General features: G+C 48.7%; 1 protein-coding gene and 1 pseudogene across 1 annotated transcript; one reads left to right on the forward strand and one right to left on the reverse strand.

Moving 5' to 3' along the window:
• The first annotated feature begins 14,247 nt into the window (after positions 1 to 14,247).
• On the forward strand, positions 14,248 to 16,245 carry LOC135513354 (uncharacterized). The gene has a single exon (XM_064936282.1). The coding sequence runs from the start codon at positions 14,248 to 14,250 to the stop codon at positions 16,243 to 16,245; it is 1,998 nt and encodes a 665-aa protein (XP_064792354.1).
• A 367-nt stretch (positions 16,246 to 16,612) lies between these two features.
• Positions 16,613 to 27,702, reverse strand: part of LOC135511789 (receptor expression-enhancing protein 3-like) — a 71,734-nt pseudogene continuing 60,644 nt past the window's right edge.

Consider the following 27,702-nt stretch of genomic DNA (forward strand, 5'->3'; position numbering starts at 1 on the left):
CTCTGCCTGTCTCACTGCATCGCTCTCCTTTCAGCTCCCACTGACCGAGTCGTTGTCTCATAAAGAGGAGTTTATCAAGGTGTGTTTATGAAGGAGAGCCTCTTTGATCCCACTGCCTTTATAACGCTTAAAACCTGCACCTTCTGTCCCGACCAGAATCCAGTCCCACAGAGGCCTGTTCTCCCTGAAGACCTGACTAACACTGTCTGTCCCGACCAGAATCCCACAGAGGCCTGTTCTCCCTGAAGACCTGACTAACATGGCAGCTCTCTACGGCATAAACTCACCGACAACCTGGTAATGTTTGAGACTGAAAGAAAGTTTCCAAATAATGACGAAACGTCACATGTATCTGAGACCCAGGTGAGACCTGTTGACCAGAAATCTATTATGCTCCCACAAAATGTCCATTGTCAAAGATTGACAGCTATTGTCGACCTTCAAATGTTTTAGGATATTTTCTCCCCATTAACCTGATATGTTGTGCTGCTGGTCGAGTTTGACCCATAGCCCCGTTTATAACTGCCACAAACATGCCTCCCTTGTCCTAATCTTGTTGTCACGCCCTGGTCTTAGTATTTTGTGTTTTCTTTATTTATTTGGTCAGGCCAGGGTGTGACATGGGTTTTGGTATGTGGTTTGTTTTGTCTTGGGGTTTTTCATAGGTATTGGGATTGTAGCTTAGTGGGGTGTTCTAGCTTAGTCTATGGCTGTCTGAAGTGGTTCTCAATCAGAGGCAGGTGTTTATCGTTGTCTCTGATTGGGAACCATATTTAGGCAGCCATATTCTTTGAGTGTGTCGTGGGTGATTGTCCTTGTTCCTGTGTTACTTTGCACCAGTATAGGCTGTTTCGGTTTTTGTGTTACGTTTCTTGTTTTGTAGTGTTTGTGTTTAGTTGTTTTTATTAAACATGAATCTCAATAGCCACGCCGCATTTTGGTCCGACTCTCCTTCACCTAAAGAAAGCCGTTACAGAATCACCCACCACAACAGGACCAAGCGGCGTGACAACAAGCAGCAGCAGCAGCAGCAAAATAAAAACTTCTGGACTTGGGAAGAAATCCTTGACGGGAGAGGACCCTGGGCTACACCAGGGGAGTGTACCCACCCCAAGGTGCAGCAGGAGACGAGGCAACAGGAGCAGCTCAAAGAGGAGCTGGAGGCAGCGAAGGTAGAGAGGCGCTGGTATGAGGAGGCAGCACGGCGGCGTGGATGGAAGACCGAGAGTCAGCCCCAAAAACTTCTTGGGGGGGGGGGAGGCTCACAGGAAGTATGGCGAAGCCAGGTAGGAGAACTGCGTCGACTTCTTGTGGTGACCGGGGGGGTAGAGAGACCGGACAGAGGCACCGTGTTATGCTGTGAAGCGCACGCTGTCCCCAGTCCGGGTGCATAGCACTAACATGCCACCCTTGTCCTAATCTTGTCCACATTCTGCTTGTCCCCACATTTTCAGAAACGTGTCTGCACATGGCGTTATAACGTGTCTCCTATCCGTTCGGCATTGTGACCACATTGTGGTGGTCCCTCCTTGTATACAAATGATTTAACAGCTATTCCTTCAAAACAATATTTATTTATTTTAAGGTAAATACTGATGCCATACGTCAATGGTGTCACCTGTCAATGATCTGTTTGATTACTCCATGTGTACCTCTGTGTTGTTGTTTGATTACTCCATGTGTAACTCTGTGTTGTTGTGTTTGTTTACTCCATGTGTAACTCTGTGTTGTTGTATGTTTACTCCATGTGTAACTCTGTGTTGTATGTTTGTTTACTCCATGTGTAACTCTGTGTTGTATGTTTGTTTACTCCATGTGTAACTCTGTTGTATGTATGTATGTATGTATGTATGTTTACTCCATGTCTAACTCTGTTGTATGTATGTTTACTCCATGTCTAACTCTGTTTGTGTGTTTACTCCATGTCTAACTCTGTTGTATGTTTACTCCATGCCCGCTTGACCCTATCCCCTCCTCTCTTCTCCAGACCATTTCCGGAGACCTTCTCCCTTACCTCACCTCGCTCATCAACTCATCCCTGACCGCTGGCTACGTCCCTTCCGTCTTCAAGAGAGCGAGAGTTGCACCCCTTCTGAAAAAACCTACACTCGATCCCTCCGATGTCAACAACTACAGACCAGTATCCCTTCTTTCTTTTCTCTCCAAAACTCTTGAACGTGCCGTCCTTGGCCAGCTCTCCCGCTATCTCTCTCAGAATGACCTTCTTGATCCAAATCAGTCAGGTTTCAAGACTAGTCATTCAACTGAGACTGCTCTTCTCTGTATCACGGAGGCGCTCCGCACTGCTAAAGCTAACTCTCTCTCCTCTGCTCTCATCCTTCTAGACCTATCGGCTGCCTTCGATACTGTGAATCATCAGATCCTCCTCTCCACCCTCTCCGAGTTGGGCATCTCCGGCGCGGCCCACGCTTGGATTGCGTCCTACCTGACAGGTCGCTCCTACCAGGTGGCGTGGCGAGAATCTGTCTCCTCGCCACGCGCTCTCACCACTGGTGTCCCCCAGGGCTCTGTTCTAGGCCCTCTCCTATTCTCGCTATACACCAAGTCACTTGGCTCTGTCATAACCTCACATGGTCTCTCCTATCATTGCTATGCAGACGACACACAATTAATCTTCTCCTTTCCCCCTTCTGATGACCAGGTGGCGAATCGCATCTCTGCATGTCTGGCAGACATATCAGTGTGGATGACGGATCACCACCTCAAGCTGAACCTCGGCAAGACGGAGCTGCTCTTCCTCCCGGGGAAGGACTGCCCGTTCCATGATCTCGCCATCACGGTTGACAACTCCATTGTGTCCTCCTCCCAGAGCGCTAAGAACCTTGGCGTGATCCTGGACAACACCCTGTCGTTCTCAACTAACATCAAGGTGGTGGCCCGTTCCTGTAGGTTCATGCTCTACAACATCCGCAGAGTACGACCCTGCCTCACACAGGAAGCGGCGCAGGTCCTAATCCAGGCACTTGTCATCTCCCGTCTGGATTACTGCAACTCGCTGTTGGCTGGGCTCCCTGCCTTTGCCATTAAACCCCTACAACTCATCCAGAACGCCGCAGCCCGTCTGGTGTTCAACCTTCCCAAGTTCTCTCACGTCACCCCGCTCCTCCGCTCTCTCCACTGGCTTCCAGTTGAAGCTCGCATCCGCTACAAGACCATGGTGCTTGCCTACGGAGCTGTGAGGGGAACGGCACCACAGTACCTCCAGGCTCTGATCAGGCCCTACGCCCAAACAAGGGCACTGCGTTCATCCACCTCTGGCCTGCTCGCCTCCCTACCACTGAGGAAGTACAGTTCCCGCTCAGCCCAGTCAAAACTGTTCGCTGCTCTGGCCCCCAATGGTGGAACAAACTCCTCACGACGCCAGGACAGCGGAGTCAATCACCACCTTCCGGAGACACCTGAAACCCCACCTCTTTAAGGAATACCTAGGATAGGATAAAGTAATCCTTCTCACCCCCCTTAAATGATTTAGATGCACTATTGTAAAGTGGCTGTTCCACTGGATGTCATAAGGTGAATTCACCAATTTGTAAGTCGCTCTGGATAAGAGCGTCTGCCAAATGACTTAAATGTAAATGTATGTCTAACTCTGTCGTATGTTTGTTTACTCCATGTCTAACTCTGTTGTATGTGTGTTTACTCCATGTCTAACTCTGTGTGTGTGTGTTTACTCCATGTCTAACTCTGTTGTGTGTGTGTGTGTGTTTACTCCATGTCTAACTCTGTGGTGTTGTTTGTGTCGAACTGCTTTGCTTTATCTTGGCCAGGTCACAGTTGTAAATGAGGACTTGTTCTCAACTTGCCTACCTGGTTAAATAGAGGTAAAAAAAATAATATTTGTATTAAAAAATGTAGAGAGCAGGATAATGACGAGTAAGATGGTTTCACTGTCCAGCTCCGTCTATATGTGTAAAGATATCCAGACACAATGTGTGCCTGATGACCTTATGACGTGGGTAGGAAGATCAGATCACAATGTGTCTTTTACACATCTACAGCTGTCTAATAATGTGGCTACGATCACAATTTGCACCAGGGCATAAACGGGGCTATTGACAATATGTATCTGTATTGTATGTGTTAAGTTGGGATGAATCTGGTCATTAATCAGTGGGTCATTGAACAGAGTGAAGCATTAGGCCTTAATAGGTAATACTTAAGAGTTAAGGTCACAGGAGTTGAGTTGGGGTCGGGACAGGGTCTATAGTTACTTAAATAGTTCTTGCACTAACGTCTTAGACTGATCACACTGCTACTGTTTATTATCTATCCTGTTGTCTAGTCATTTTATTCCTATTTATATCATAACTACTGTATCACCTCATGCTAAATCTTGCAGAATTTCTATATAAAAAATTAGGTTTTAGGTTTCACCTAATGCTAGCTAGCTAACGTTTCCTAGCCAGCTAACGTTTCCTAGCTAGGTAGGGACAGAGGAGCGTGTGAAATCATCCAGTCATCATGTCCAAAAGTGAAAAGAATCGTATACAGAATTTACCCTCTCTCTCCTCTGTCAACATATTTCACTTGTGAACAACGTATCTTTTGCACAATCTCTTCTGTCTGGCCTTTGCACACTTGCCATAGCTACGTCCATCCTGATTCTTCACGACGTCACGTTATGTCAGTTTAAACACAACATTCTGGGCACGTTCCAGGTGGTCTTTATTTCACAGTTGGGCTGATCTCACAAAATTGGGGGAAATTCTCAGAAACCAGCGAACCACCCCAGTAATATGACTTGGGATCTTCAGATGAGGCCTTCATTCCTGGAATAAATAAATCCACCGATGCATCATTAGGGTTTCAAACGTAGGGCAAGAGGCATCATGGGAGATGACTGTTGCTCTGAAAACTCCCCATTACAGTTCCTGGGACAGAGCAACAATGCATCACACTCAAACGTGAGAAAATAACTATAGTTTAACTGTGCAACCATTGAAAATGAGGTTGAATGATACACAATGGTTCAATATTAGACGCATTAATAAATGTCTAACAGCTGGAGGTAAATAGTGTCTCACTATTTGGCAAGCACTGACTGGCTATTTCACTATTTTGACCAATTTGTTATAACCCATTTATTAATGGTTTATAATAATTTACTAATGATTAAATAACCGTTAATAACGTAATAACAAATCCTCTATAAACCCTTTACAAATGGAACCTCATTGTAAAGAATAATCAACATTTGATTTGACAACCTATGTGCCCCTACCCTCTTACTGAACCCTGGGTTGCCCTGCTTCCTGAGTCTCCACACACACAATTACCCTGTGGTTACCCTCCCGTTACCCTGGGTGAACTACAGATGAACCCTGCTCTCTCTCTCTCTCTCTCTCTCTGAACCAGGCAGCTGCTCATACATCTGAATCCATGGTTCATTTCCAGCCCCAATTCATCAGCACAACCGCTCGCCCTCTCTCTCCCTCTATGATGTAACATCTGAACTGGCATCACCTCGCTCTGATCACTTCACGCTTGGAGGACCGGATTCTGCTGTGTTATGTCACAGGAAATGACTGTCTGTCAATCAATTCTTTGAAGCACAGCTCAACCTCAGTCATACCCCACCAGATATCTTCAGTCACACCCCCATCACATATCTTTGTCACAGCCCCACCAGATATCTCCAGTCACACCCCCACCAGATATCTCCAGTCACAACCCACCACCAGATATCTCAGTCACAACACCACCAGATATCTCCAGTCACAACCCCACCAGATATCTCCAGTCACAACACCACCAGATATCTCCAGTCACAACACCACCAGATATCTCCAGTCACCACCACCAGATATCTCCAGTCACACCACCAGATATCTCCAGTCACAACACCACCAGATATCTCCAGTCACACCACCACCAGATATCTCCAGTCACAACACCACCAGATATCTCCAGTCACAACACCACCAGATATCTCCAGTCACACCACCAGATATCACACACCCCCACCAGATATCTCCAGTCACACCCCCACCAGATATCTCCAGTCACAACACCACCAGATATCTCCAGTCACAACACCACCAGATATCTCCAGTCACAACACCACCAGATATCTCCAGTCACAACACCACCAGATATCTCCAGTCACAACACCACCAGATATCTCCACCACCAGATATCACACAACACCACCAGATATCTCCAGTCACACCACCACCAGATATCTCCAGTCACAACACCACCAGATATCTCCAGTCACAACACCACCAGATATCTCCAGTCACGCCACCACCAGATATCTCCAGTCACGCCCCCACCAGATATTATCTTCTCAACATGCACACACACACAGACACAGACACACACACACACAGCTGGAGATTGCTAATTTTTGGTTTCCTTCAAAATATCTGTTATGGTGTGGATTCAACTGTGTGTGAAACTGTGCAATACTTAGATCAGTTGAAACAAGTTTTTTTTGCTGCCTTCTGCTATTGTTGTCTCCTGGCTGACCAATCGGTTGTTTGTATCTTATTCCAGGAATCTAACAATGCTCTCATCTGATCCATTACAGGATCTGACTGCACCTGCACTACTGGGCCAGGAGCCAAGAAGCCAATATCCAGCCAGCGAGCTGCGGAGAGAGCAGTCTGTTTTACGGTCACTGGGTTAATACACGGCCACCAGGGTAGAGATGTCAGCTGCACAGTCAGAGCCTGGGGAGACACTCTGGCAGGGCAGGAGAGAAGAGAAGGGGGCAGCAGGGAGGGAGGGAGGCAGAATCACTGGAAAGGAAGGGGGATATGCTGGAGGTGCCCTGGAAGAGCTAACCCTAACCCTGGAGGATCCCCCCTCCCCTAACCCTGGAGGATCCCCTAACCCTGGAGGATCCCCCTCCCTGCTCCCCTAACCCTGGAGGATCCTCCCTGCTCCCCTAACCCTGGAGGATCCCCTCCCCCTGCTCCCCTAACCCTGGAGGATCCCCTCCCTGCTCCCCCTAACCCTGGAGGATCCTCCCTGGAGGATCCCCTCCCTGCTCCCCTAACCCCTCCCTGCTCCCTAACCCTGGATCCCCTCCCTGCTCCCCTAACCCTGGAGGATCCCCTCCCTGCTCCCCTAACCCTGGAGGATCCCCTGGGAGGATCCCCTCCCTGCTCCCCTAACCCTGGAGGATCCCCTCCCTGCTCCCCTAACCCTGGAGGATCCCCTCCCTGCTCCCCTAACCCTGGAGGATCCCCCTGCTCCCCCTAACCCTGGAGGATCCCCTCCCTGCTCCCCTAACCCTGGAGGATCCCCTCCCTGGAGGATCCCCTAACCCTGGAGGATCCCCTCCCTGGAGGATCCCCTAACCCTGGAGGATCCCCTCCCTGCTCCCCCTAACCCTGGAGGATCCCCTCCCTGCTCCCCCCCTGGAGGATCCCTGGAGGATCCCCTCCCTGGAGGATCCCCTAACCCTGGAGGATCCCCCCCTGCTCCCTGGAGGATCCCCTAACCCTGGAGGATCCCCTCCCTGCTCCCCTAACCCTGGAGGATCCCCTCCCTGCTCCCCCTAACCCTGGAGGATCCCCTCCCTGCTCCCCTAACCCTGGAGGATCCCCTCCCTGCCCCCCTAACCCTGGAGGATCCCTCCCTGCTCCCCTAACCCTGGAGGATCCCCAACCCTGGAGGATCCCCTCCCTGCTCCCCCTAACCCTGGAGGATCCCCCCTGGAGGATCCCCCTGAGGATCCCCTCCCTGCTCCCCTAACCCTGGAGGATCCCCTAACCCTGGAGGATCCCTCCCTGCTCCCCTAACCCTGGAGGATCCCCTCCCTGCTCCCCTAACCCTGGAGGATCCCTCCCCTGCTCCCCCTTGGAACCCTCCCTGATCCCCTAACCCTGGAGGATCCCCCTGCTCCCCTAACCCTGGAGGATCCCCTGCTAACCCTGGAGGATCCCCTCCCTGCTCCCCTAACCCTGGAGGATCCCTCCCTGCTCCCCTAACCCTGGAGGACCCTGGGAGGATCCCCTCCCTGCTCCTCTAACCCTGGAGGATCCCCTCCCTGCTCCCCTAACCCTGGAGGATCCCCTCCCTGGAGGATCCCCTAACCCTGGAGGATCCCCTCCCTGGAGGATCCTCCCCCTAACCCTGGAGGATCCCCTCCCTGCTCCCCCTAACCCTGGAGGATCCCCTCCCTGCTCCCCTAACCCTGGAGGATCCCCTAACCCCTGGAGGATCCTCCCTGCTCCCCAACCCTGGAGGATCCTCCCTGCTCCCCTAACCCTAGAGGATCCTGCCTGCTTCCCTAACCCTAGAGGATCCCTCCCTGCTCCCCTAACCCTGGAGGATCCTCCCTGCTCCCCTAACCCTAGAGGATCCTGCCTGCTTCCCTAACTGATGGAGGGAGGCAGGGATGGAGGGACTGATGGCGGGAGGGATGGTGGGACTGAGGGAGAGACTGATGGCGGGAGGGATGGTGGGACTGAGGGAGAGACTGATGGAGGGAGGGAGGGATGATGGGACAGAGGGAGAGACTGATGGAGGGAAAGAGGGATGATGGGACAGAGGGAGAGACTGATGGAGGGAAAGAGGGATGATGGGACAGAGGGAGAGACTGATGGAGGGAAAGAGGGATGATGGGACAGAGCGAGAGACTGATGGAGGGAGGGACTGACTATGTACCGAGTGTGAAAACAATAGATAACATCAGGTCACCCACTGAGCAGGAGATCACCCAGAGCAGCAGCAGGCCAAATCACCCTCAGACCCCCAAACATGTTGTCTTTGGCCCGGTCAGCCCACACATCTCCAGTCGACAGGCCCCATGCCTTGGCCACACCACAGAGTGTCCTGGGCCCCTGACACAGACCTCAAGCCTCTTCACACAGGAACCCTCCTAGAACCCAGACCTTGATCCTAGAAGGTAAAACCTGCTGTCGTAGGGACATGGCTGGAGCGGACAGAACAGACAGAGGAACCAGGAAGTAAAGCGTCCGAACACACACCCCTGTCATTGATCTGTGGAGGCGGTAGGGAGGTCGCAGGGAGGACAGATCAGACAGGCAGCCTCTGCCCTTGCTTTAAACTCTCACCCCCTCACCTCCACCGCCTCCTCGCCTCATCCCTTCCCTTTCCTCCCCCGACTCCCAGCCCCAAAGACACGAGCTGATTCAATCAGATTTGTCCGTTTTTTAAGGTCCTGACCCCTGTGCCTTCGGGAATGTGAACTTTTCCTGTTTGTTGATGCTCGTCAGGCCAACGCTTGTGGATAACAGCTGTGTGTGTGTTTGTGAGAGAGAAACGAACTCCATCTGTGGATAGCTCCTGTTCAGCCAATCACAAGCCCCGTCTCTGCATTTCCCCCTCTGCCAGTCCAAGTTTCACACTTTATAAACACACAGTAACAGGTGTTTACTACCACCTCAAACATCCAAAGGAAAGAGATGGAAACCTGTTGGTTGACACCGGCCCTGGGTGAATACCTGAGACACCGGCCCTGGGTGAATACCTGAGACACCGGCCCTGGGTGAATACCTGTGACACCGGCCCTGGGTGAATACACCGGCCCTGGGTGAATACCTGAGACACCGGCCCTGGGTGAATACACCGGCCCTGGGTGAATACCTGAGACACCGGCCCTGGGTGAATACCTGTGACACCGGCCCTGGGTGAATACCTGTGACACCGGCCCTGGGTGAATACCTGAGACACCGGCCCTGGGTGAATACCTGAGACACCGGCCCTGGGTGAATACCTGAGACACCGGCCCTGGGTGAATACCTGAGACACCGGCCCTGGGTGAATACCTGTTGGTTGACACCGGCCCTGGGTGAATACCTGTTGGTTGACACCGGCCCTGGGTGAATACCTGAGACACCGGCCCTGGGTGAATACCTGAGACACCGGCCCTGGGTGAACACCTGAGACACCGGCCCTGGGTGAACACCTGAGACACCGGCCCTGGGTGAACACCTGAGACACCGGCCCTGGGTGAACACCTGAGACACCGGCCCTGGGTGAACACCTGAGACACCGGCCCTGGGTGAACACCTGTGACACCGGCCCTGGGTGAACACCTGTGACACCGGCCCTGGGTGAATACCTGTGACACCAGCCCTGGGTGAATACCTGAGACACCGGCCCTGGGTGAATACCTGAGACACCGGCCCTGGGTGAATACACCGGCCCTGGGTGAATACCTGAGACACCGGCCCTGGGTGAATACCTGTGACACCAGCCCTGGGTGAATACCTGTGACACCGGCCCTGGGTGAATACCTGAGACACCGGCCCTGGGTGAATACACCGGCCCTGGGTGAATACCTGTGACACCGGCCCTGGGTGAATACCTGAGACACCGGCCCTGGGTGAATACCTGAGACACCGGCCCTGGGTGAATACCTGTGACACCGGCCCTGGGTGAATACACCGGCCCTGGGTGAATACCTGTGACACCGGCCCTGGGTGAATACCTGTGACACCGGCCCTGGGTGAACACCTGTGACACCGGCCCTGGGTGAATACCTGTGACACCAGCCCTGGGTGAATACCTGAGACACCGGCCCTGGGTGAATACCTGAGACACCGGCCCTGGGTGAATACACCGGCCCTGGGTGAATACCTGAGACACCGGCCCTGGGTGAATACCTGTGACACCAGCCCTGGGTGAATACCTGTGACACCGGCCCTGGGTGAATACCTGAGACACCGGCCCTGGGTGAATACACTGGGTGAATACCTGTGACACCGGCCCTGGGTGAATACCTGAGACACCGGCCCTGGGTGAATACCTGAGACACCGGCCCTGGGTGAATACCTGTGACACCGGCCCTGGGTGAATACACCGGCCCTGGGTGAATACCTGTGACACCGGCCCTGGGTGAATACCTGTGACACCGGCCCTGGGTGAATACACCGGCCCTGGGTGAATACCTGTGACACCGGCCCTGGGTGAATACCTGAGACACCGGCCCTGGGTGAATACCTGAGACACCGGCCCTGGGTGAATACCTGTGACACCGGCCCTGGGTGAATACACCGGCCCTGGGTGAATACCTGAGACACCGGCCCTGGGTGAATACCTGAGACACCGGCCCTGGGTGAATACCTGTGACACCGGCCCTGGGTGAATACCTGTGTATCGTCCCACTGTCCTGCTGTTGGCTGTTTGCGCTGAAGGCCTAACATGTGACAGGCAAGGAGGAGCCCAGGCAGTCGAGGGGGGCAGTAGAGTCAGTCTGCTGTCAGCAGAACAGATTTATGACGCCTCCTGTCACTTTGAACACTGCTCCTGTTTGCTTAATTAAAGACCCCTAACTACTCTACATGGTCTGTCTCAGCCCCTCAGCCCTCTGGTTCTCTACCCTGTCTCAGCCCCTCAGCCCTCTGGTTCTCTACCCTGTCTCTCTGGCTCAGCCCCTCAGCTCTCTGGTTCTCTATCCTGTCTATCTGGCTCAGGCCCTCAGCCCTCTGGTTCTCTACCCTGTCTCAGCCCCTCAGCCCTCTGGTTCTCTACCCTGTCTCTCTGGCTCAGCCCCTCAGCCCTCTGGTTCTCTATCCTGTCTCAGCCCTCAGCCCTCTGGTTCGCTACCCTGTCTCAGCCCCTCAGCCCTCTGGTTCTCTACCCTGTCTCTCTGGCTCAACCCCCTCAGCCCTCTGGTTTTCTATCCTGTCTCAGCCCTCAGCCCTCTGGTTCTATACCCTGTCTCAGCCCCTCAGCCCTCTGGTTCTCTATCCTGTCTCAGCCCCTCAGCCCTCTGGTTCTCTATCCTGTCTCTCTGGCTCAGCCCCTCAGCCCTCTGGTTCTCTATCCTGTCTCAGCCCCTCAGCCCTCTGGTTCTCTATTCTGTCTCAGCCCCTCAGCCCTCTGGTTCTCTATTCTGTCTCAGCCCCTCAGCCCTCTGGTTCTCTATCCTGTCTCTCTGTCTCAGCCCCTCAGCCCTCTGGTTCTCTATCCTGTCTCTCTGTCTCAGCCCCTCAGCCCTCTGGTTCTCTACCATGTCTCAGCCCCTCAGCCCTCTGGTTCTCTATCCTGTCTCTCTGTCTCAGCCCTCTGGTTCTCTACCCTGTCTCAGCCCCTCAGCCCTCTGGTTCTCTACCCTGTCTCAGCCCCTCAGCCCTCTGGTTCTCTACCCTGTCTCAGCCCCTCAGCCCTCTGGTTCTCTACCCTGTCTCTCTGTCTCAGCCCCTCAGCCCTCTGGTTCTCTATTCTGTCTCAGCCCCTCAGCCCTCTGGTTCTCTATCCTGTCTCAGCCCCTCAGCCCTCTGGTTCTCTACCCTGTCTCTCTGTCTCAGCCCCTCAGCCCTCTGGTTCTCTACCCTGTCTCAGCCCCTCAGCCCTCTGGTTCTCTACCCTGTCTCAGCCCTCTGGTTCTCTACCCTGTCTCAGCCCTCTGGTTCTCTACCCTGTCTCTCTGGCTCAGCCCTCTGGTTCTCTACCCTGTTTCAGCCCCTCAGCCCTCTGGTTCTCTACCCTGTCTCTCTGTCTCAGCCCCTCAGCCCTCTGGTTTTCTACCCTGTCTCAGCCCCTCTTTCATCCCCCATCCCTTCACCCCCATCCCTACACCCCCATCTCTTCATCCCCATCTCTTCATCCCTTCATACCTTCATCTATCATCCCTTCACCCCATCCCTTCATCCTCCATTTCTTCATCCCTTCATTCCCCATCCCTTCACTTCATCCCTTCATCCTTCATCTCCCATCACTTCATCCTTCATCTCCCACCCCTTCATCCTCCATCCCCCATCCATTCACTTTATCCCTTCATCCTTCATCCCCATCCACATCCCTTCATCCCCCATCCCTTCACTTCATCCCCCATCCCTCCACTTTATCCCTTCATCCCCCTCCACTTCATCCCTTCATCCACCATCCCTTCATCCTTCATCTCCCATCCCTCCTTTCCCTTCATCCTTCATCCCCCATCCCTTCATCCTCCATTCCCCATCCCTTCACTTCATCCCTCCATCCCTTCATCCCCCATCCCTTCACTTCATCCTCCACCCCCATCCCTTCATCCACCATCCCTTCATCCTTCACCCACCATCCCGTCATCCTTCATCCCCCATCCCTTCATCCTTCATCCACCATCTTCATCCCCCATCCACCACCCCCCATCCCTTCATCCCCCATACACTGCTCTTCATCATCTCATCACACTGCTCTTCATCATGTCAACACTCATCACACTGCTGTGAATAACACTGTCAATGAACCTCTTCTTTACTAATTGTTTTGTGTTGTTGATCGTACATCATCCCTCGTAGTCCAGCATCAATCAGCACTCTAAACACGTGGTGAGTGTGTTTTAGTAATCAACAATATTTAATAAATCATTGACTGTTCCTCTGAATGAACTGATTTAGTGAAGGTTAACTCATGGAAGGATGTTGCTATAATCAATATAAATATAGTTAGCTGCACCATGTCATGTTTTAACAATTTGACTCTGTTTTATTCAAACCATGTTAAATGTGTTTCTGGTCAAGTTGGTGTACTATGGGAAATGTGGAATCCCAAAATTCGTTGCATTGAATACCAAAGTCCTCTCTTTTTTCTGATTTGAATGTTCCACAGCGACCCCTGGTGGAGGCGATTAGAACTGGGGGAAATGAAATCTGTTGTGAGTGCCTTGAAGAGAACTGGCCAGAGAAGGGTACTTACCTCCCGGTAATAACAACAGGATGACAAAGGAATATTCACACACAATACAAGTATAATAATATATAAATATTATATGGGGGGGGGCCCATTGAGGTGGGGAGGGGAAATGTCCTAGGTGGCAAAGGTTCGGATGGATATCGTTATTTATCGCGTAGTAACAAACCCACACCTCACAACCTATTCGACCCCAAACATGTTCAAACTATTTACACCCTTCTTGTTTGCAGAGAGAACATTTTGCCATTTTAAAACAAATTTCCTGTAATTCTCCACATTCCACTATGTGTTGTGTGTGTTTGTATGATACCAGGGGTCGAAGCCCGACCAAGTTGGCTCCGTTCTGGTTCCGGACCGCCAGCAGAGTATGGGGGCTCAATATAGTAAGCAGATAGACCATCCAGCCTTAGGTTGTATGTGCTTGTCAATTAAGAGCGTTGGGCTAGTAACCGGAAGGTTGCAAGTTCAAATCCCCGAGCTGACAAGGTACAAATCTGTCGTTCTGCCCCTGAACAGGCAGTTAACCTGCTGTTCCCAGGCCGTCATTGAAAATAAGAATTTGTTCTTAACTGACTTGCCTAGTTAAATAAAGGTTAAATAAAAAATATGAATTTAAATAATGATTCCCAGATGGGGGATGTCTGTATTACAGACTCAACCTATCTCCAGGCTTTTTGTGTCCAGAGCAGGCCCCCTTTTTGTGTCCTCAGCCAGGCCCCAGCCTGTGTCCTCAGCCAGGCCCCAGCCCGTGTCCTCAGCCAGGCCCCAGCCCGTATCCTCAGCCAGGCCCCAGCCCGTGTCCTCAGCCAGGCCCCAGCCAGGCCCCAGCCCGTATCCTCAGCCAGGCCCCAGCCTGTGTCCTCAGCCAGGCCCCAGCCAGGCCCCAGCCCGTGTCCTCAGCCAGGCCCCAGCCCGTATCCTCAGCCAGGCCCCAGCCAGGCCCCAGCCTGTGTCCTCAGCCAGGCCCCAGCCCGTGTCCTCAGCCAGGCCCCAGCCAGGCCCCAGCCCGTGTCCTCAGCCAGGCCCCAGCCAGGCCCCAGCCCGTGTCCTCAGCCAGGCCCCAGCCTGTGTCCTCAGCCAGGCCCCAGCCCGTATCCTCAGCCAGGCCCCAGCCCGTGTCCTCAGCCAGGCCCCAGCCCGTGTCCTCAGCCAGGCCCCAGCCCGTATCCTCATCTAGGCCCCAGCCCGTATCCTCAGCCAGGCCCCAGCCCGTGTCCTCATCTAGGCCCCAGCCCGTGTCCTCAGCCAGGCCCCAGCCCGTATCCTCATCTAGGCCCCAGCCCGTATCCTCATCTAGGCCCCAGCCCGTATCCTCATCTAGGCCCCAGCCCGTATCCTCAGCCAGGCCTCAGCCAGGCCCCAGCCCGTGTCCTCAGCCAGGCCCCAGCCCGTATCCTCAGCCAGGCCTCAGCCAGGCCCCAGCCTGTGTCCTCAGCCAGGCCTCAGCCAGGCCCCAGCCCGTATCCTCAGCCAGGCCTCAGCCAGGCCCCAGCCCGTATCCTCAGCCAGGCCTCAGCCAGGCCCCAGCCTGTGTCCTCAGCCAGGCCCCAGCCCGTATCCTCAGCCAGGCCCCAGCCCGTGTCCTCAGCCAGGCCCCAGCCCGTGTCCTCAGCCAGGCCCCAGCCCGTGTCCTCAGCCAGGCCCCAGCCCGTGTCCTCAGCCAGGCCCCAGCCCGTATCCTCATCTAGGCCCCAGCCCGTATCCTCAGCCAGGCCCCAGCCCGTGTCCTCATCTAGGCCCCAGCCCGTGTCCTCAGCCAGGCCCCAGCCCGTATCCTCATCTAGGCCCCAGCCCGTATCCTCATCTAGGCCCCAGCCCGTATCCTCATCTAGGCCCCAGCCCGTATCCTCAGCCAGGCCTCAGCCAGGCCCCAGCCCGTGTCCTCAGCCAGGCCCCAGCCCGTATCCTCAGCCAGGCCTCAGCCAGGCCCCAGCCTGTGTCCTCAGCCAGGCCTCAGCCAGGCCCCAGCCCGTATCCTCAGCCAGGCCTCAGCCAGGCCCCAGCCCGTGTCCTCAGCCAGGCCCCAGCCCGTATCCTCAGCCAGGCCCCAGCCCGTATCCTCAGCCAGGCCTCAGCCAGGCCCCAGCCTGTGTCCTCAGCCAGGCCCCAGCCCGTATCCTCAGCCAGGCCTCAGCCCGTATCCTCAGCCAGGCCTCAGCCAGGCCCCAGCCTGTGTCCTCAGCCAGGCCTCAGCCAGGCCCCAGCCCGTATCCTCAGCCAGGCCTCAGCCAGGCCCCAGCCCGTATCCTCAGCCAGGCCTCAGCCAGGCCCCAGCCCGTATCCTCAGCCAGGCCTCAGCCAGGCCCCAGCCCGTGTCCTCAGCCAGGCCCCAGCCCGTATCCTCAGCCAGGCCTCAGCCAGGCCCCAGCCCAGTATCCTCAGCCAGGCCTCAGCCAGGCCCCAGCCCGTATCCTCAGCCAGGCCTCAGCCAGGCCCCAGCCCGTATCCTCAGCCAGGCCTCAGCCAGGCCCCAGCCCGTATCCTCAGCCAGGCCTCAGCCAGGCCCCAGCCCGTATCCTCAGCCAGGCCTCAGCCAGGCCCCAGCCTGTGTCCTCAGCCAGGCCCCAGCCTGTGTCCTCAGCCAGGCCCCAGCCCGTATCCTCAGCCAGGCCCCAGCCTGAGTCCTAAATGGAACCTTATTACCTATATAGCGCACTACTTTTATCCCATAGGGCTCCATTTGGGACACACACCTAGGCTGGGTGATACACCGACCGTCTCTCCCGACAGATGAGGCCGGGAGGGTTTTCTGTGATTGTGGTCTGACCTTAGAATGGCCGTCATCATTCAGGGTCATGACTCTGTGTCGTTGGGAAAGAGCTTGTCAGTCAGAATGTCACTAAGGTCTACATCGGTTATAATCTGCAGGTGACAAATGAAATGTGACGACTAGAAGTCCCATCAGAGGAATCCCTATCAGCTGTTGATTGGTAGTAATGCATTATATTCCACTTGTTGCCATTGTTTTGTTGAAAACCACATGATCATGCAGACATTTTTGAATGTATAAATTTATTTACAACACCTCTATGATACATTCCCACACGAATCAGACCGAGGTCACTGGTTTAGTAGATAAAGCTTTGGTATTAAATAGATTTCATCACATGGTTAAAAACATCCCAGAATGCAGCAGGACACATTCTGAAACAGATGACATCAAAGCCATACAAAAGGACATCGTTTTGGAAGAGAGGGTGCAAAAACATTGGTTATGAGAAAAAAAAAAGCTTTGTTCCAAAATCTAAAACAGGAAATACAGTCATTCAAACTGGACAGGCCAGTTACGGTCAACACAAACATACATCAACATTGGGTTTGCATCCCTAATGGCACCCTATTCCCTATGTAGTGCACTACTTTAGAGCAGGGCCCATTGGGTAGTGCCCTGTATAGGGAATGATGCCATTTGGGACACACATCTAACAGGCTTCTCTGTTCCCTTTCTCTCATCATTGGTTTATTCCTCCGGAAGGATTAAGGGACACTTTTGGTCAGCTGTTACTTGGTAACAATCTTTTTAAGTGTGCCAGAATGATCACTATTATAAATGTATTCTACTATTTAAATAGGCTAAACTCAAAATACAGGGCAGCATATATGACAAATTGAAGATAAATGAATTATATAACCCCTCAACAAAATAAAGCCAAGATCCTAAAAAGTCCACATCCGAACATTAAAACGACCACCCCAGAAAATAAGACCCATGCAACAAAAAGACTTGTGACTAAAAGACAGAAAACCTTTAAGATTCTTTCTGTACAGCTACCGCTGTACGATGTTTTACAGACACACACAGTCACAATAACGGAATAAATATAATGAGTTGATGGTTCATTTAAAAAAAAGACAGACGCTCCCAGCGTGAATAGAATTAGACCCCAGGACAGTTTAAAAAGACAGACGCTCCCAGCGTGAATAGAATTAGACCCCAGGACAGTTTAAAAAGCCCAGGAGAACAGTTCCACAGCATCGTTCTCCACAGAATGGACGGCCAAACATGTCCGTAGCGAGTCACTGATATGGATGTTGGAGCCGTCAGTCGTCCTTCCTGAATTGTTGACTGATTTCCTGGTCCGTCCCAAAAAGCCTATTCCCATTCTAGTGCACTACTGTTGGCCAGGGCCCATAACGCACTACTGTTGGCCAGGGCCCATAATGCACTACTGTTGGCCAGGGCCCATAACGCACTACTTTTAGCCAGGACCCACCGTGCTCTGGTCAACAGTAGAGCACTACAGAAGGAAACCCATCCATGGCACCAGCCAGCAGTCACGTCTCCTGGACATTACATGGCACTGTAGGTCGCAGCAGTCAGAACCGGCCTCCGCTTCCCTTTGATCTTCAGAGATCCATAACGGGCCTGTTGGACAGAACGGATGAGACAACGATGTATTTATCATCAGACTGGTGTAACTCTGACCTAGTTAATATACTATAACAAGCATTACAGCCTCCTGAACCAGACCATCAGACTGGTGTAACTCTGACCTAGTTAATATACTATAACAAGCATTACAGACTGGTGTAACTCTGACCTAGTTAATATACTATAACAAGCATTACAGCCTCCTGAAATAGACCATCAGACTGGTGTAACTCTGACCTAGTTAATATACTATAACAAGCATTACAGACTGGTGTAACTCTGACCTAGTTAATATACTATAACAAGCATTACAGCCTCCTGAACCAGACCATCAGACTGGTGTAACTCTGACCTAGTTAATATACTATAACAAGCATTACAGACTGGTGTAACTCTGACCTAGTTAATATACTATAACAAGCATTACAGCCTCCTGAAATAGACCATCAGACTGGTGTAACTCTGACCTAGTTAATATACTATAACAAGCATTACAGACTGGTGTAACTCTGACCTAGTTAATATACTATAACAAGCATTACAGCCTCCTGAACCAGACCAGACTGGTGTAACTCTGACCTAGTTAATATACTATAACAAGCATTACAGCCCCCTGAACCAGACCATCAGACTGGTGTAACTCTGACCTAGTTAATATACTATAACAAGCATTACAGCCCCCTGAACCAGACCAGACTGGTGTAACTGACCTAGTTAATATACTATAACAAGCATTACAGACTGGTGTAACTCTGACCTAGTTAATATACTATAACAAGCATTACAGCCCCCTGAACCAGACCATCAGACTGGTGTAACTCTGACCTAGTTAATAGACTATAACAAGCATTACAGCCCCCTGAAACAGACCAGACTGGTGTAACTCTGACCTAGTTAATATACTATAACAAGCATTACAGACTGGTGTAACTCTGACCTAGTTAATATACTATAACAAGCATTACAGCCTCGTGAACCAGACCATCAGACTGGTGTAACTCTGACCTAGTTAATATACTATAACAAGCATTACAGACTGGTGTAACTCTGACCTAGTTAATATACTATAACAAGCATTACAGCCCCTGAACCAGACCATCAGACTGGTGTAACTCTGACCTAGTTAATATACTATAACAAGCATTACAGACTGGTGTAACTCTGACCTAGTTAATATACTATAACAAGCATTACAGCCCCCTGAACCAGACCATCAGACTGGTGTAACTCTGACCTAGTTAATATACTATAACAAGCATTACAGCCCCCTGAACCAGACCAGACTGGTGTAACTCTGACCTAGTTAATATACTATAACAAGCATTACAGACTGGTGTAACTCTGACCTAGTTAATATACTATAACAAGCATTACAGCCCCCTGAACCAGACCAGACTGGTGTAACTCTGACCTAGTTAATATACTATAACAAGCATTACAGCCTCGTGAACCAGACCATCAGACTGGTGTAACTCTGACCTAGTTAATATACTATAACAAGCATTACAGCCCCCTGAACCAGACCATCAGACTGGTGTAACTCTGACCTAGTTAATATACTATAACAAGCATTACAGACTGGTGTAACTCTGACCTAGTTAATATACTATAACAAGCATTACAGCCCCCTGAACCAGACCATCAGACTGGTGTAACTCTGACCTAGTTAATATACTATAACAAGCATTACAGCCCCCTGAACCAGACCATCAGACTGGTGTAACTCTGACCTAGTTAATATACTATAACAAGCATTACAGACTGGTGTAACTCTGACCTAGTTAATATACTATAACAAGCATTACAGACTGGTGTAACTCTGACCTAGTTAATATACTATAACAAGCATTACAGACTGGTGTAACTGACCTAGTTAATATACTATAACAAGCATTACAGCCTCCTGAACCAGACCAGACTGGTGTAACTCTGACCTAGTTAATATACTATAACAAGCATTACAGACTGGTGTAACTGACCATCAGACTGGTGTAACTCTGACCTAGTTAATATACTATAACAAGCATTACAGCCTCCTGAACCAGACCAGACTGGTGTAACTCTGACCTAGTTAATATACTATAACAAGCATTACAGACTGGTGTAACTCTGACCTAGTTAATATACTATAACAAGCATTACAGCCTCCTGAACCAGACCATCAGACTGGTGTAACTCTGACCTAGTTAATATACTATAACAAGCATTACAGCCTGGTGTAACTCTGACCTAGTTAATATACTATAACAAGCATTACAGCCCCCTGAACCAGACCATTAGACTGGTGTAACTCTGACCTAGTTAATATACTATAACAAGCATTACAGCCCCCTGAACCAGACCATTAGACTGGTGTAACTCTGACCTAGTTAATATACTATAACAAGCATTACAGACTGGTGTAACTCTGACCTAGTTAATATACTATAACAAGCATTACAGCCCCCTGAACCAGACCATCAGACTGGTGTAACTCTGACCTAGTTAATATACTATAACAAGCATTACAGACTGGTGTAACTCTGACCTAGTTAATATACTATAACAAGCATTACAGACTGGTGTAACTCTGACCTAGTTAATATACTATAACAAGCATTACAGCCCCCTGAACCAGACCATCAGACTGGTGTAACTCTGACCTAGTTAATATACTATAACAAGCATTACAGACTGGTGTAACTCTGACCTAGTTAATATACTATAACAAGCATTACAGCCTCCTGAACCAGACCATCAGACTGGTGTAACTGACCTAGTTAATAGACTATAACAAGCATTACAGACTGGTGTAACTCTGACCTAGTTAATATACTATAACAAGCATTACAGCCCCCTGAACCAGACCACCAGACTGGTGTAACTCTGACCTAGTTAATATACTATAACAAGCATTACAGACTGGTGTAACTCTGACCTAGTTAATATACTATAACAAGCATTACAGACTGGTGTAACTCTGACCTAGTTAATATACTATAACAAGCATTACAGCCCCCTGAACCAGACCAGACTGGTGTAACTCTGACCTAGTTAATATACTATAACAAGCATTACAGACTGGTGTAACTCTGACCTAGTTAATATACTATAACAAGCATTACAGCCTCCTGAACCAGACCAGACTGGTGTAACTCTGACCTAGTTAATATACTATAACAAGCATTACAGCCTCCTGAACCAGACCAGACTGGTGTAACTCTGACCTACTTAGCCCTAATACATTATCACAGCATAGTGTCTGGTCTAATACATTATCACAGCATAGTGTCTGGTCTAATACATCATCACAGCATAGTGTCTGGTCTAATACATTATCACAGCATAGTGGCTATATGCCTGGTCGAATACATTATCACAGCATAGTGTCTGGTCTAATACATTATCACAGCATAGTGCCTGGTCTAATACATTATCACAGCATAGTGGCTATATGCCTGGTCTAATACATTATCACAGCATAGTGCCTGGTCGAATACATTATCACAGCATAGTGCCTGGTCTAATACATTATCACAGCATAGTGGCTATATGCCTGGTCGAATACATTATCACAGCATAGTGTCTATATGCCTGGTCTAATACATTATCACAGCATAGTGTCTGGTCTAATACATTATCACAGCATAGTGTCTGGTCTCACATTATCACAGCATATTGTCTGGTCTAATACATTATCACAGCATAGTGTCTATATGCCTGGTCTAATACATTATCACAGCATAGTGCCTGGTCGAATACATTATCACAGCATAGTGCCTGGTCGAATACATTATCACAGCATAGTGCCTGGTCTAATACATCATCACAGCATAGTGTCTATATGCCTGGTCTAATACATTATCACAGCATAGTGCCTGGTCGAATACATTATCACAGCATAGTGTCTGGTCTCATACATTATCACAGCATGGTGGCTATATGCCTGGTCTAATACATCATCACAGCATATTGTCTGGTCTAATACATTATCACAGCATATTGTCTGGTCTAATACATCATCACAGCATATTGTCTGGTCTAATACATTATCACAGCATAGTGGCTATATGCCTGGTCTAATACATTATCACAGCATAGTGGCTATATGCCTGGTCGAATACATTATCACAGCATAGTGTCTGGTCTAATACATTATCACAGCATAGTGTCTGGTCTAATACATTATCACAGCATAGTGTCTGGTCTAATACATTATCACAGCATAGTGTCTGGTCTCACATTATCACAGCATATTGTCTGGTCTAATACATTATCACAGCATAGTGTCTATATGCCTGGTCTAATACATTATCACAGCATAGTGCCTGGTCGAATACATTATCACAGCATAGTGGCTATATGCCTGGTCTAATACATTATCACAGCATAGTGCCTGGTCTAATACATTATCACAGCATAGTGGCTATATGCCTGGTCTAATACATTATCACAGCATAGTGGCTATATGCCTGGTCGAATACATTATCACAGCATAGTGTCTGGTCTAATACATTATCACAGCATAGTGTCTGGTCTAATACATTATCACAGCATAGTGTCTGGTCTAATACATTATCACAGCATAGTGTCTGGTCTCACATTATCACAGCATATTGTCTGGTCTAATACATTATCACAGCATAGTGTCTATATGCCTGGTCTAATACATTATCACAGCATAGTGCCTGGTCGAATACATTATCACAGCATAGTGCCTGGTCGAATACATTATCACAGCATAGTGCCTGGTCTCATACATCATCACAGCATATTGTCTGGTCTAATACATTATCACAGCATATTGTCTGGTCTAGCACAGTGGCTATATGCCTGGCCTGTCAATGTAGTTATTCAGACAGACATCTCTACAGAGTGTTATAGACAGACAGACATCTCTACAGCGTGTTATAGACAGACAGACATCTCTACAGCGTGTTATATTCAGACAGACATCTCTACAGCGTGTTATAGACAGACATCTCTACAGCGTGTTATATTCAGACAGACATCTCTACAGCGTGTTATATTCAGACAGACATCTCTACAGCGTGTTATATTCAGACAGACATCTCTACAGCGTGTTATAGACAGACAGACATCTCTACAGCGTGTTATATTCAGACAGACATCTCTACAGCGTGTTATATTCAGACAGACATCTCTACAGTGTGTTATAGACAGACAGACATCTCTACAGCGTGTTATAGACAGACAGACATCTCTACAGCGTGTTATAGACAGACATCTCTACAGCGTGTTATATTCAGACAGACATCTCTACAGCGTGTTATAGACAGACATCTCTACAGCGTGTTATAGACAGACATCTCTACAGCGTGTTATAGACAGACAGACATCTCTACAGCGTGTTATAGACAGACAGACATCTCTACAGCGTGTTATAGACAGACATCTCTACAGTGTGTTATAGACAGACAGACATCTCTACAGCGTGTTATATTCAGACAGACATCTCTACAGCGTGTTATATTCAGACAGACATCTCTACAGCGTGTTATATTCAGACAGACATCTCTACAGCGTGTTATATTCAGACAGACATCTCTACAGCGTGTTATAGACAGACAGACATCTTTACAGCGTGTTATATTCAGACAGACATCTCTACAGCGTGTTATATTCAGACAGACATCTCTACAGTGTGTTATAGACAGACAGACATCTCTACAGCGTGTTATATTCAGACAGACATCTCTACAGCGTGTTATATTCAGGCAGACATCTCTACAGCGTGTTATAGACAGACAGACATCTCTACAGCGTGTTATATTCAGACAGACATCTCTACAGCGTGTTATAGACAGACAGACATCTCTACAGCGTGTTATAGGCAGACAGACATCTCTACAGCGTGTTATATTCAGACAGACATCTCTACAGCGTGTTATATTCAGACAGACATCTCTACAGCGTGTTATAGACAGACAGACATCTCTACAGCGTGTTATAGACAGACAGACATCTCTACAGCGTGTTATATTCAGACAGACATCTTTACAGCGTGTTATATTCAGACAGACATCTCTACAGCGTGTTATATTCAGACATCTCTACAGCGTGTTATATTCAGACAGACATCTCTACAGCGTGTTATAGACAGACAGACATCTCTACAGCGTGTTATATTCAGACAGACATCTCTACAGCGTGTTATATTCAGACAGACATCTCTACAGCGTGTTATAGACAGACAGACATCTCTACAGCGTGTTATATTCAGACAGACATCTCTACAGCGTGTTATAGACAGACATCTCTACAGCGTGTTATATTCAGACAGACATCTCTACAGCGTGTTATATTCAGACAGACATCTCTACAGCGTGTTATAGACAGACATCTCTACAGCGTGTTATAGACAGACAGACATCTCTACAGCGTGTTATATTCAGACAGACATCTCTACAGCGTGTTATATTCAGACAGACATCTCTACAGCGTGTTATATTCAGACAGACATCTCTACAGCGTGTTATATTCAGACAGACATCTCTACAGCGTGTTATATTCAGACAGACATCTCTACAGCGTGTTATATTCAGACAGACATCTCTACAGCGTGTTATATTCAGACAGACATCTCTACAGCGTGTTATATTCAGACAGACATCTCTACAGCGTGTTATATTCAGACAGACATCTCTACAGCGTGTTATATTCAGACAGACATCTCTACAGCGTGTTATAGACAGACAGACATCTCTACAGCGTGTTATATTCAGACAGACATCTCTACAGCGTGTTATATTCAGACAGACATCTCTACAGCGTGTTATAGACAGACAGACATCTCTACAGCGTGTTATATTCAGACAGACATCTCTACAGCGTGTTATATTCAGACAGACATCTCTACAGCGTGTTATAGACAGACAGACATCTCTACAGCGTGTTATATTCAGACAGACATCTCTACAGCGTGTTATATTCAGACAGACATCTCTACAGCGTGTTATATTCAGACAGACATCTCTACAGCGTGTTATATTCAGACAGACATCTCTACAGCGTGTTATATTCAGACAGACATCTCTACAGCGTGTTATATTCAGACAGACATCTCTACAGCGTGTTATATTCAGACAGACATCTCTACAGTGTGTTATAGACAGACATCTCTACAGCGTGTTATAGACAGACAGACATCTCTACAGCGTGTTATAGACAGACAGACATCTCTACAGTGTGTTATATTCAGACAGACATCTCTACAGTGTGTTATAGACAGACATCTCTACAGCGTGTTATAGACAGACAGACATCTCTACAGCGTGTTATAGACAGACAGACATCTCTACAGCGTGTTATATTCAGACAGACATCTCTACAGCGTGTTATATTCAGAAAGACATCTCTACAGCGTGTTATATTCAGACAGACATCTCTACAGCGTGTTATAGACAGACAGACATCTCTACAGCGTGTTATATTCAGACAGACATCTCTACAGCGTGTTATATTCAGACAGACATCTCTACAGCGTGTTATAGACAGACATCTCTACAGCGTGTTATAGACAGACATCTCTACAGCGTGTTATAGACAGACAGACATCTCTACAGCGTGTTATATTCAGACAGACATCCCTACAGCGTGTTATAGACAGACAGACATCTCTACAGCGTGTTATAGACAGACAGACATCTCTACAGCGTGTTATATTCAGACAGACATCTCTACAGCGTGTTATATTCAGACAGACATCTCTACAGCGTGTTATATTCAGACAGACATCTCTACAGCGTGTTATATTCAGACAGACAGACATCTCTACAGCGTTATAGACAGACATCTCTACAGCGTATAGACAGACATCTCTACAGCGTGTTATAGACAGACATCTCTACAGCGTGTTATATTCAGACAGACATCTCTACAGCGTGTTATAGACAGACAGACATCTCTACAGCGTGTTATAGACAGACAGACATCTCTACAGCGTGTTATATTCAGACAGACATCTCTACAGCGTGTTATATTCAGACAGACATCTCTACAGCGTGTTATAGACAGACATCTCTACAGCGTGTTATAGACAGACAGACATCTCTACAGCGTGTTATATTCAGACAGACATCTTTACAGCGTGTTATATTCAGACAGACATCTCTACAGCGTGTTATATTCAGACATCTCTACAGCGTGTTATATTCAGACAGACATCTCTACAGCGTGTTATATTCAGACAGACATCTCTACAGCGTGTTATATTCAGACAGACATCTCTACAGCGTGTTATAGACAGACAGACATCTCTACAGCGTGTTATATTCAGACAGACATCTCTACAGCGTGTTATAGACAGACATCTCTACAGCGTGTTATAGACAGACATCTCTACAGCGTGTTATATTCAGACAGACATCTCTACAGCGTGTTATAGACAGACATCTCTACAGCGTGTTATAGACAGACAGACATCTCTACAGCGTGTTATATTCAGACAGACATCTCTACAGCGTGTTATATTCAGACAGACATCTCTACAGCGTGTTATATTCAGACAGACATCTCTACAGCGTGTTATAGACAGACATCTCTACAGCGTGTTATAGACAGACATCTCTACAGCGTGTTATATTCAGACAGACATCTCTACAGCGTGTTATAGACAGACATCTCTACAGCGTGTTATAGACAGACAGACATCTCTACAGCGTGTTATATTCAGACAGACATCTCTACAGCGTGTTATATTCAGACAGACATCTCTACAGCGTGTTATAGACAGACAGACATCTCTACAGCGTGTTATATTCAGACAGACATCTTTACAGCGTGTTATATTCAGACAGACATCTCTACAGCGTGTTATAGACAGACAGACATCTCTACAGCGTGTTATATTCAGACAGACATCTCTACAGCGTGTTATAGACAGACATCTCTACAGCGTGTTATATTCAGACAGACATCTCTACAGCGTGTTATAGACAGACATCTCTACAGCGTGTTATAGACAGACAGACATCTCTACAGCGTGTTATATTCAGACAGACATCTCTACAGCGTGTTATATTCAGACAGACATCTCTACAGCGTGTTATAGACAGACAGACATCTCTACAGCGTGTTATATTCAGACAGACATCTCTACAGCGTGTTATATTCAGACAGACATCTCTACAGCGTGTTATAGACAGACAGACATCTCTACAGCGTGTTATAGACAGACAGACATCTCTACAGCGTGTTATATTCAGACAGACATCTCTACAGCGTGTTATATTCAGACAGACATCTCTACAGCGTGTTATATTCAGACAGACATCTCTACAGCGTGTTATATTCAGACAGACATCTCTACAGCGTGTTATATTCAGACAGACATCTCTACAGCGTGTTATAGACAGACATCTCTACAGCGTGTTATAGACAGACATCTCTACAGCGTGTTATATTCAGACAGACATCTCTACAGCGTGTTATAGACAGACAGACATCTCTACAGCGTGTTATAGACAGACAGACATCTCTACAGCGTGTTATATTCAGACAGACATCTCTACAGCGTGTTATATTCAGACAGACATCTCTACAGCGTGTTATATTCAGACAGACATCTCTACAGCGTGTTATAGACAGACAGACATCTCTACAGCGTGTTATATTCAGACAGACATCTCTACAGCGTGTTATATTCAGACAGACATCTCTACAGCGTGTTATATTCAGACAGACATCTCTACAGCGTGTTATATTCAGACAGA

This window comes from Oncorhynchus masou, chromosome 24 (genome assembly GCF_036934945.1).
Source record: "Oncorhynchus masou masou isolate Uvic2021 chromosome 24, UVic_Omas_1.1, whole genome shotgun sequence".
In the NCBI taxonomy this organism is placed as follows: Eukaryota; Metazoa; Chordata; class Actinopteri; order Salmoniformes; family Salmonidae; genus Oncorhynchus; species Oncorhynchus masou.